We start from the raw sequence: 12380 nt of genomic DNA on the forward strand, positions 1-12380 counted from the left end.
ACATCCTCAGTCCTTGCTGAAGCATACCACTTACCTTTCAATGATTTTTTCACAGGTCTGAAACACTTCAGGTACTGACAATTTGCTCTCTCTAGCAATCCATAGCATTATCTATATCATTGGATGAAGGCCTTTCTAGAGTTTGTAGTGGTAAACTTTTCACAAATTTTCTGTGTGTTCATATTTCTAGACCATAAGTATATAACTTGCAGATTTTTTTGATGTCTCACCAATTGCCAACTGTAAACCTTCTCCAGATGGAATAACTGTCTCTTGCAGATGTGAGGCACTGGGGTTTGCATTGCTTGCAGGCATAGGTGACTGAAAGGTTGATAGCATGCAAATCAAAACTGAACTGATTAGTTACCTCCCCCATTATTCCAGATAGCTTGGTTTCTTTTGGGGTTTTTTTTGTTTTCCACTGAGGACAGGGGAATTAATTTTTGCTCAGCATTCCCACAGGCAGAAACCACAGTCCTGTCTGCCTCCTGGCTGAGCAGACATTTAGAACCTTCCAAAAGCTGTTACCCTTCTAAAATTTAGTTTGGACATTTCTCCTTAATCAGCTTTCATGCTTAAGACTTGCCCAAGAGATTGTGCTTTGCCCTGGAGATTAGTGGCACTGGTGACCTCCTCTCTTCTGTGTTTTCAGGGATGCAGGAAGTAGCTATCCCTCCAAATAGGCTCTGCAGTGTATGTACACAGGACTGTTCCTGTGCACATCTGGTTTCTACTGCAAATGATTGCAGTAGTTGATACCAGTGTAGTAACCTGCTCTGGTAGTGACAGTTTTAATCTATGATGACTTAGCACAATCCTCCTTGGGTTTTTTTGCATGCTTCACTGTACAAAGCCCTTAGATGCCTTTCTCAACCCTGCCAACGACAAAGCCCCTTGCTTTCATCCTTCCATTTCAGATTTTGAAACACTTTTCAATAATTGCCTTTGTACATAGGCCAGTGTTTAGGGATTCGTGTCATTATCCGTTCTTCAAAAGTACCAATGAATGAAGTAGGAGGTTCATTACAGCTGACTTCCTCTTTCCACCTATCTGTTCACTAAGGGAGAAGTGTTGTCTTGTGCTGCATCATGAGTGCAAGCTTCATGAGCTCCTCAGGGCTGCTTCCAACACTGGAAGCCAGGCCAGAAGCAGGTAATCTTTTTTCCACTCATTATTGTCCCACAAAACAGGCAAGATCACTATAGAGCATCTGAGAGATTTCTGAACAAGTGCTAGTTCACCTAGCACTAACATCTAGCAACTAGTTCTGCCACACAGACAAGTATAGTTTCATTTTCCTCCTTCTCCTGTATGTAACTTCAAAAACAATTACACACATGTGTGGTGGAGTTCAGTGGCCTCTTAAACTCTTTTTCAGGGCTTCTAACTTGTAATTCCTTCTTTCTGAGATTGTGACAACTCTAAGAAAATGTTAAATTTAATTGGCACTATCATAAGGTAAAATTAACTTCTGCTCATCTTTATCCATAAATTCATTCTGCATGAAAACAGCAACCAAATCCTGTGTACTGCAGTGCAGGCCATCTTTGTTTTCTGTCTCCGCCAAACTATAATTTCTATAACTATAGTTTTCTCTTATGCTGATTTTCTAATGACACTGCCCATTTTAATCAAAATTAAACTGCAGGCTGGAACAATGTTCCTTTACTTTATCTGCATTACAGAGCAAATGTAGAACTGCTGCCTGCACAGGAGGCCAGGAGGTACAGAAGTGCAGCCCTGTCAATGTGGTGGACAGGCTCACCTTGTGATCAGCACTCTGCTTGGGAGGAGGCTGACAGAAACAGAGTTAAACAAACCCTTCCTCCAATGGAGGTCAGGCAGCTTCAGGGCAACATCAAATTAGGAAGCATTGAACAACTTCTTTAGGAAGGGGGGATGCTCTTTCACAGCAGTTCCAGCCAAGCCAAGTCTGGGCTACCTGAGCCACATGTTTCTTTCTTCACTGATGTCCTGCACCTGAGTTGGTAATCATGCAACTGAGTGGTGCACTGGTTCAGGGAAATTAAGTAGATGGGTCTTAACTATACTAAAACACTGATTTGCCTTTCAGCCAGGTCAGTTTCCTGATCTAGCCCATCATGCAGCCAGACAGTGCTAAAGTTGTTACCAGAAAAAGATACAATGGGGGAAACATGCAGCTACAGGCAGTGAGAGAGGTGAGAGCACAGCAGTCGAAGCTTTAATCAGTTTTAGTTTCTGTGGAACCACACCTTTAGTCATTCAAGTGAACTCATGTTGTTCCTTGGTGTTATCATATATTGGTTTAAATGTTTTTTATACATTTAGGTACAAGTCAGGAAAAAAACAAACTTGTGTCTCATGCTGTGAGTATTGGAATTAAACCAGTCATGTCTGCTTGATGCTGCTGTGAGCTGGTCCACTGTCTGCAAAATCAAGTCTCCTGTGGTTAATGTTCAAAATCCAGCAATCACTAATGTTAAGTAACATATTGCTTTGCTATCCATTTTGATAAGAATAACTACCACCCATCAAAAAAAAAACCAAACCACAAACCTGTAATAAAAATAGATTTACACACTAGACTTTCCTGTCTCTGCATTCACTGCCAGTCTCACATCAAAGAGTTGAAAGAACAGTTGGGGAGCTTTTCTGTGTAAAAGAACAATCTCTTCTGCAGTCACAAGCCCCAGCTATTTCTTTCATATAAACTCTCTTTTGGAATTGACAGAATTGCAGGTTGATAAATAAATCAGAAAAATAAGTTAATAAAAAGAGACAGAGAAGAAAAAATCTTTTCATGTCAAAGGTCAACATTAAAGACATGAAGGTTCAAGAAGACTAGTAAGATAGCACGAGCTGAAAAAAAATGCCAAATACACTCTAGTTCAATATCCCACTACAGGTGGGTGAATATTTTACAGATTCCTGACTTTCTGGAAACCATATGGAGCCATCAATGACTACATAGTTTGGGCTTTTTTAATAGTGTATTCTGTAGGGGTTTGCCTAGTTGTTCCTGCTGCAAGCATATAATTTTTCATTGAACTAGAGCGTATGTTTAGAAAAGGTCTCTAGGACTGATTAAGGACTTCAAGTGATGCAGAACCCCTGTGCCTCTAGGGTGATTGTTCCAGTGGCTTCCCAAACTCAGGGTTAAGCATTCACATTTCCAGATGGAATATATTTGGCTTTAGCTTGCAAGCTTCTATCCCAACAGGTTTCAAAGCTTTTCAGAAGTTTTAAAATGCAATTATACAGAAAATTGTCATCTACTTCCTCTTTAAACGCAGCCACTTTGATGGTGAGGCACAAACATTTCCTCCAGCATGCAACAGCTCTACCTAGCACTTGAGCTAAATACTGAGGAAACAGCCAGAGCTGCCAGGAGTAAGGGAGAGGAGGATTTAGGAAAGTAGAATTTAATAGTTTCATAGTAGGTCATAGCACCAAGGTAAAACTCGTAAGCCTACAGAAAAGCACCTTGGACACATAAATTAACAGTTCTGGTCACAAGCTTAATATTGGCCTTATACAAAAGATAATAACATCTCCAGCTTCTGGCTGGAGTGTAGGAACACTTGACAGTTTCAACCCTTTGACATTTCTGGTACCCTCACTGCATCCTGCAGTGAAGACGTGTTGCTGTAACGCTTCCCTTGCAAGCTGTCAGCCTAGGGTGGCATCTTTGGCGTGACAACCACACATCTGATAGCGTAGCTCTGGCAGCACAGTGACACAATTAATGAAGGTGCAATCTTCAATAATATTTACTTAGTAATTGTACCTTTTGTACATGTCTTTGATGGTAGTGACTGATGAGACCAGATCCCAGACGGTTATCCAGCCATGACTTCACAGCATGTAATCCTTCTGAAGAGGCTGTTCTACTGCTGTCATCACAGACGCAGCTGAACCCCTGCTACACTAATAATATGTTACTATGACATGTCTCTCACACTGTCTCAGGAGGAGGTTATCTCTCTCAGTTAAAGAGCAACAGTTAGGTGGGGAAAAGAAAAAAAATATGTAGATAAACAAGGATCAGTGTGTCTTTTTCTCTGAATTTGATGTTTTTAATTTGTGTAAATGATCCAGAAAAAGCCAATGTCTGGGAATTAAGTTTATTTTAACAGCTCTCCAAATGTGAAATAAGTGGTTTGAAAGAAGGTTACAAACAAAATCAAGCTGGCATTTGTAGCTCACTGAGGCCCTGCTCTTTGAATCCATTTCCATGAAGGCTGCATCCACTTTTTTTTTTCTTCAGTGTCCACCTTGCAGGCACTCACTCTTGGCAGCAGGGAGATAGAGATTGTGACCATCAGCATCAGTTCCCTCAAAGACGTAACCAGGTGGGTCTTTGTAAGAGGCCAAGCATCTAACAATGCCCTTTGGTGTGTAGCTGGTAGCATAGATGGTTTTAGCATCTAACAGAGTGTGATGTTTTGGGCCTGACCAGCCAGGTTTATAGCTCTTCCTAACTGTGAGCAGATGAGGCACATAATGGGTCTGAAAGGTAGTACAGCACTCCATTGGCTTTTTTGGGAAAGTCAGCTCTGGAGCATGAGTGATAGGTTTTAGCCTTTCGCACAGCCATGGCTTATAGTCTTCCTTCATTACAGAAGAGCTATTGAATGGCTCAGTACTTTTTTTAAGTTGGGCCAAAGATCGACACTTCTTGGCTGGCTTGCCGTTTGGGTGCTTGTAATGTATCTGAGTAGTGGTTTGAAGATCCATTTTCTCCAGAGAAGGAAGATATACACCAGGTTTTCCGGTGAATACAGGAGGCTGTGGCCAAGCTTTGTAATTTTCCTGAAACTCAGTTGTAGAGGAAAATGGAATATCATGGAGAAGCTTCAGCTGGTATGGTTTTGCCAGCTTGACTGGCTGACCAGCCAGCCCCTTGTAAGAAATGTTGTGGGTAGTGAGGCCACTGAATGGGACCTCATTGACCTTGTATTTCTGATGTTTATGGATATAACATTTCTCCAGAGGATGTGGCACATAATTCTCTCTATAACTGGTTATATGGTCAAAGGGAGCCTTATTTTTCTGGACCAGATTCAAAGGTTTGCAGCTTTGAGTGGCAACCAGCCCCCTGAAGAGATAGTCATCTTGGATAATGGTTCTGTGGTCAAATTTTTCTTCTGATGGGTGAAACCCATCATTTGGTCTGATCAGCTCTCTCTTTGGTTCATTCCATAGTACATAGTCATCTGAAATGTAAGAGGAATCCTATCTAAGTGCTCAACTTAATTTCTTTGGTGAGTTTAGGCATATACCATATCATGTTTTGATTATCGTATATTCTACTGCAATAAATATTTGTTGATATTGTAATGATTGACAAATCCTATTAAAAGAGCTGCCGTAGAACACATTATACACTAGTGTGCTAACCCCTGGAAATGCTTAGCATCTACACAGAAAATGTAATTAAAATAGTCCTGTACGCACATACCTGCAGAGATTGTGAAATACCATTTGGGAAGATTAAGTTACATCTCAGTCTTGCAGAGACATTTTCTGCACATGACTGGGTGAGTGCTGTCCTCATGGTCAGCCAACCAGAAATCATGAAAGTGGAGTGCCATGGCACTGACTTCAACCCCCTTCATGGGCTCAGAGCACAGGCAGAGTATGCCTATATATGTGGGGTCTCCCACAGTATCTCTGGGGCAAGGAGAACCAGATGTCCACCATTCCACTCTAAAGTCCAAGCTGCAGAACTACCCTTCCTCTTTGCACCTTCTCAGTTGGGGATGACCTGCACAGATGTGATACTGCCTACTGTTTGCTGAGTTCAGGGTTTTGCAGCTCATCTTGGTGTCAGAAATCTGTGCTGTGTGGCATCTCCTCAGCTCTTGGCTTTGCTTTCTGGGTACTCTTGCTGTCAGTTCAAGCAGGAACTTAGAAAGAGCTTGTTAACTCTGTCTCCAGTTCTTCCTTATTATAAAACTGTGCTGGCATTTGTAGACAAGCCTACACTGATCTGAAGCATTGCAGAGAAGATCCATACTGCAGAAATCTTGCTGTCCAAATTCATGGCTAAGAAAATGTTTGAGGTAGCATTTTACAGACACTCATAACTTCCTTCCTTGGCAGGATACCAGGAAAAGAACTGAGGCACTGACACTTTAAAAGATTCGCACTCAGTCACACTAGAAACCTATTGCAAAGCTGCCTAACTCTCTGACCAGTGCTGCAGCCACAAGACCCTCATTTTCTCCTTTCCTAGTAATCTTATACAACTTCCCCTAGAGAGCATTATGGTTACTGGTAGGAACTTAAAATGAAATAGTCTTGGAGCTAACCCAAGTCTTTTAAGTCTTTTTTTTTTTCCCTCCTTTCAAGCCACATTGAGAGTTGAGGCAAATAAGCTTCCAGCTGACTCTGCACAGGAAGGGAGACTGGATTTCAAAGTACCAGAGAGTAAATTATGCAATTAGGTATCAGGATATTTAAACTCTCCAATCCAAACAGAGTTATTCCTTTTTGAATGGCAGTGGGTATTGTACTGCACAAACACAATTACACAAAGGATGTGTTCATTACAATGTGAAGTTGACCCCAAAAAAAGTAACTTTTTGCCCCAAATAGGTGACCAATTAAAGTTGTTCTGATTCAAATCAAGTTGCTCTGCCCTGGAACAAGACAGGAAACAGCAGCCACAGGTGCCATGTTGCTCCTAGTGGGCACCCTGGCCTTGGGTACAGAGCTGCCCTTATGCCATTAATTAGTGCCTTCACCTGAGAACATGGGCCTGCCTGTGTGCACCAGCATAGACATTGATTTTGCCACTGTTGGTGCCACTGAAGCCCCGGCTGCATGCCCTACTAGTGTCAGAGGTATTTAAATGCCACAGTTGTTCCTGTTTCTCTGGGAGCTTAGGAGATACCCAAGGCTACACTGGTGGGATGCTGACTTTGTGCCTGTCCCAGGGTACATCACTTTCCTGGAGAGTTGGTCCAGGAAGGTGAAGCACAAGCATATACAGACACGTCATTACTGGGAATGTATTAATGAAGTGTTAAAAAGTGAGAAGCTAATGAGATTCAGTCCATCTCTAAGCAAGGGCTCGGTCAGAGATCTGACATTTCAGATGCCAACCAAGAGATACCAAAAAACTTTTTAGGTTCTCCCATCATCTTTGCTGGAAATCAGTCTGCATTTTGGATGTAACCACAGCTTCTGCAAAATATTCAAAATATGAAGTCCATCTGTCTTCAATTTTAAAAATGTACAAGCTCTACAAATTTGGAGACCACACAGGCATTATGAATTTATTTTACTTAGTGTAAGCCAGCAGTGCTACTATTCCTTCAAAATATGTTACAATTTTATTGTAACTCTAATTCTTCTCACATAGCTATTAATAGTTTCCCATGTAGCACAATCTTGAAAGCATTAGGGGGTACAGGAGGGAATGGAGGATATGAACCACATGTTATTGGAAGGTTAGGCACATCTTACTATAACCAAGAAAGACAAAATAAAATTAGATTACATACCTGCAGACGGTTAGAAACAGCTACGTGTGTATCTTGGAGGAGATAAGAATTTTGAAACCTTAAGTTGCAAAGTCATCTGACATTAATTGTGGTATGCGTAGAATCACCTTAAACCTACAACGTCATTCAGAATGTGGTGTGTTTAGTGCAAAGAAGTGTGACTATAGAGTAGGAAAGGTAATTTACTACCAATGCAGCACTGTTTTATATGCTGCTTAAATATTTGAATTACGATAATTAAATTAATAACATGTTTCAAAATTTCACACTTGAGTAGTGATCAGTAAAACCTAACAATACTTAGAGAATAGCACAATGAAAACTTGTATTTTTTGTGAACCTGGACCTTTAAAAGGGAATTCATTCAGTATGCAACTTGATCTTTGAGGGGGTTTGGACAAAGATTTCTATGTGCAATGTTTTGAAAAATAGTGCAGATCATAACCAAATGTGGATGTGGTATATTTTATTAGAGCTCTGGAGTAACAGTTAAGGTGCTGACACACCTTAAGTTAAGTGTGTAGACACTGATAAAAGGCAAAGTTATACATCTGGTTCAGATACAGGGAAGTTAAGGATATGTAAACACAGAAGGAAAGATCTTCCGCTTGAGCAAAGCAACCTTTTTTATTGGCTTTGCTGAAGCTATTCCAATTAATACCATCTGGTGACATTGCCTATGCAAAACAAACTGTTCAAAATTGTGTATATGTGGGTATTTTACACCTGCAGGTAAAAGTCTTCACAAATCAAGTCATTCTAAATGGACAGTATTTCCTGTTGTTTAATGTAAAAATTCCAGTTTATGCTATTGCAAACATGCAGCTGCACTGAATTCTGACCTTCAGTCATGTCAGCTGGGTAATCTTAACACTGCATTCAAATACCTTTTATTTCTTTACTTCCTTTATAATTGTCATGGTTTAGCCAGCAACTCAGCCGCACACAGTCACTTGCTCACTCCCCCACCAGTGGGATGGGGGAGAGAATCAGAAGGGTAATGCTCATGGGTTAGAGATAAGAACAGTTTAATAATTAAAATAAAATGTAAAAAAACCCCAACAACAACAAAAATGCAACAGAAAGGAAAACAACAAGAGGGGGAGGGAGAGGGCAAGGGGAATGAACCACCAAAACAAACCACACATGACACAGCCCCCAACACCACCCCCTCCTGAGCCACAACTGCCCCCCTTAATATGCTGGTCATGGTGTCACATGGTATGGAATGAACATCCCATTGGCCAGTTGGGGCCAGTCGCCCTGGCTGTGGCTCCGACCCTCCCAGTCTCCCACCAAGGCAGCAGAGCCAGGAAGCTGGAAAGGTAGCCCACCACAACAGTGAAGAGAATTAACCCCTTCTCAGCCAAAACCAGCACAATAATTTTTAATTTTAAGAATAAAATTGATTGTTTACGTTGCAACAAATGCAGTCTCAAAGCCAGCACCTGTCATAAGCTTTTATAATTGCACAGCATAATAAAAATAAAATAATTAAAAATTATTTTAAGAAATACATAAATGCTAGCTATCTGTCTAGCAGTGTTAGCTAGCTGGAAGGTGTGCAGAGGGAAGGCAAAATCCTCTGATTTTCTACTTATGACTTACGACCAAAACTAGCACAGTTAAGGTAACTGTGTAACTGAAAGTTTTTTCCTGATGCATGCAGAAGAGAATTTGTTCTGGTGGAGAGGAAGGAAGAAAGCTCACAGAAAAAACAACAACCTATACCAAGTTACTGCTACCAAGAAGCAAGGGCATAGTTAGATGCACAGTCTACCTGTTTTACAAGGAGCTTGAGTGCTTAGGACATTTGTGCGGAACTTCTGTGTGTCTGTAATTCCCATATAGACCTCTTGCACATTCACAGATTAACTCTGCAGCACACACAAAACCAGTCCCATGCTCCATGATCTGGTCAGACCTAGCAAATGCTACATATTTTAGATGTGGTTGATCCACTCAATGGGTGGACCAGTCCTGCAGTATACCAAGATTACGTTCACTTTACCCTAAAAGCGATGCTGCTAGACCCATTACAGGAGTTCACATGGCCCTACTTCTACCCAGGATGCCTGTAAGCCTGTCAGACATGCAAAGGAGGTGAATTCAGAGAGATCCCAATGCTACCATTAATGCGGGTCTGTATTCCCAACAACTTGCATCTGTGTGGTTCCTGCACAGCTTGTTGGCATACATAGATGGAATGAGTAACAACTGCATACCGTTTTGATCTGTTTTCTTAAAAAATTAAGCTATTGGTGAAGTTCTGAAAGAAGCTGCAAAGGCACATACCTTCATAAGTGGTTCTTGTATCCATACTGGCGCTGGGGATGTGTCTCATCACATGGGGGAGGTATGGAGATATTTGAGAAAGAGGGTAAGACGTATAATCTTGTTTATAAGTGGAGGTCAAGTCCATACTCTCATCACTCTTGACATGCTTTTCAGGTGGTTTAAGTTTCTGTGGCAACACTCCATAAGCTACGTAATCTTTCCTGTGAAGAACAACTTCTTTATGTCTTCTATCTTAAAGAAAAAAGTATGTTCTTTTTTCCAGACACACAAAGAAATTAATATTTCCCCTTATCTCCACAGCCTAAGAAAGCCTGGATAGGATACAGCAGTTAATGAAACACACAAGCCTTTCACATTTAGAAACCTGGACTCTGAAGAAGGAACTGAGGCAGCTCTGGACAACCTCAGGCAGGCCATGTTCCTGCTTCTCTCCACCTAGTGATGTTAATGGCCTTACACAAAGATATCCCTGTTCTACAGTGGAGTTACACCAGAAGACATAACTCCTTTTAAAAGCCCAATAATTATAGCAGGCTATCTAGTATGTATGGGAAACATGAGACAATAGCCTTCCCTGACAATACACTGTACAGCAGTTCAGACCAGGATGGAGAGATAAAAACAAGAAACTTTACAACAAAACACCTGTTGAGGGAAGAGACATCAGCATGGTTGGACGGTCAGATTTTTCTCAGGTACTACTGTAAAAGAGCTATTTTAGGATGCTAGAGTTGTGTTACTTAACTCCAGCAAAACATTACAGAAACAAGGTGGAGAACATTCATTAACTCAAACCTATTTTACGGCCCATATATCCTTTGGCACAGGGCAGAGGGTCTGCTGCCTGGCACCAGTAAATTCAGTCTCTAATGTCAGAGTACTGAGTTCCACTGGTGTGAAGCTCTGTCTGCACCATTGGCAGCTGGCCAGGAGACACGGTCAGTACAGGAGCTGTTCTAATAGTAGTATTACGCTTTGCATCTGGAGTGACGCTGTGTGGGCAAGAGCCTGAGCCTCTGAATATACTGTATTAGTTACATATTTTAGCAAATAAACCAGGTTCTCAGAAGTCTGTGTGGAGCAGAAGGGAAGATAATTCACATTGCAAAGTATGAGGTATAGGGGTAAAAGCAGAAATGCAGAAGTAAAAAGAAAATCCAAGACCACCAAGAGGCTCTTACATAGATGTCACGCATAGTTGGCATACTTCTAGCAACAATTTAAAGCCAATGGGTTTTTTAAAAGGAGCCAAGGAAAGGCAAGCAGGAATACAACAGACATGCAGTATCCTCAGTAGCAGGGAGGGCTCAGTAACAGAGAGGGTCTTTCCCAAGCCACTCACAGTATGCTGCACAATTCCACATTTGAAACAGCCGAGCCTGTACCAGAGGCAAGTAACAGATCACAGGCAGGCAATTCTTCCCCAGTGTGATCAAGGGTTTCTGGCAGTGGCAGTAACTTTTCCCACTCTGACTAGTGCAATAAAACAGAACCTGCAGTAGAGATTACAGAGATGCGACTGATCTGCTGATAAACCAGTGGCAACATACATCCAAGACACCATGAAAAGTGCTACTGCCTGCAACTCCCAGGCTTTATCAAGGGGGTTTACAGTTGCAGTATGACACCCAACACTCAGTGAAGTGTTATTAGAGAAGTCTGGTGACAACTCAGTGTTTGCTGACCTCACAGTCCCTGCAATTATTTTCATACACTGCATCAATTCTCTCTTGAGTTTAGCCACACAGAACCAAAGCTTTTAGCAGCCTTCTAATAGGTGGTTGCACTTTTCCACTAGGCCTTGGTACTTTCTCACTGCATGTATTTTCTTACCAGTGCTGCCCAGAGGACAGCAAGACTTGCAATCCAATGGCTAACTGTTCAGGCTCTGTGTTTTCTCCTCTTACAAGGGTAGGCAAGTTTACGTATTTGGTAGAACGCATGCGCAGAAGCACATATAAGTAGTTTCTGTGCTTTCTTACTAGTCTGCTTTTCAATTACACTAAACTGCAGGAGTAACAGTTACTGTAGGAATCACTAGGCTTGTCTGAGCTAGGACAGTTTTGCTGACTGAACAGGAAGTTTCTAATGACTCCTTGACAGACCCTCCTCGCTCAACTTAAGAGGACACCAATGAGTCCGGGATTTAGTTATGGGCAGACACAAAAATGTCTAGCTGCTTTGTCTCATTCTGGAGCTGGAAGGCATATATGGAAGTGAAGCCTGCACTTTGAAACCCTCTGTTCCTTTCTGTTTTTCTGAAATCTCCCACATAGACAGAGGCATCCCAAATGTAAGTTGGGCATTTCAGACTTCATCAGCTACATTTGTGACATAAATTGAGAACTCTTAAAAAGGCATAGGTAGGGGAAGTAGTTGGTAGAGCTTCCATGTCAGGATGACGGCAGATGAGTGGTGTTAGCTGTTAAGACTTCATTAATAGCCATTGGCATCTCCTAGGTCTTTAATTCAATTCAGCAAAGGGAAGTGTGATGTTGCTCATGACTGTGCCTGTGATGACAAAGGCAGCCAACTCTGAGGGAAGAGAAGCTTTCAAATTCATATTAAAGGATCAGATTCCTATTTTT

General features: G+C 41.5%; 2 protein-coding genes across 2 annotated transcripts in view; one reads left to right on the plus strand and one right to left on the minus strand.

Annotated features, from left to right (window-relative positions):
• Positions 1 to 12380, plus strand: part of DENND4C (DENN domain containing 4C) — a 390193-nt gene that overhangs the window by 197496 nt on the left and 180317 nt on the right. The gene's annotated exons all lie outside the window — the stretch shown is intronic.
• SAXO1 (stabilizer of axonemal microtubules 1) overlaps positions 4247 to 12380 on the minus strand; it is a 40908-nt gene continuing 32774 nt past the window's right edge. Inside the window, exons 3-4 of the mRNA XM_064439175.1 lie at positions 9790 to 9992; positions 4247 to 5199 (exon numbers count right to left, since the gene is read on the minus strand). Coding sequence (XP_064295245.1) covers positions 4247 to 5199; positions 9790 to 9992 — 1156 coding nt within the window. The remainder of the gene's footprint in view (positions 5200 to 9789; positions 9993 to 12380) is intronic.

Source organism: Phalacrocorax carbo, chromosome Z (genome assembly GCF_963921805.1).
Source record: "Phalacrocorax carbo chromosome Z, bPhaCar2.1, whole genome shotgun sequence".
Lineage (NCBI taxonomy): Eukaryota > Metazoa > Chordata > Aves > Suliformes > Phalacrocoracidae > Phalacrocorax > Phalacrocorax carbo.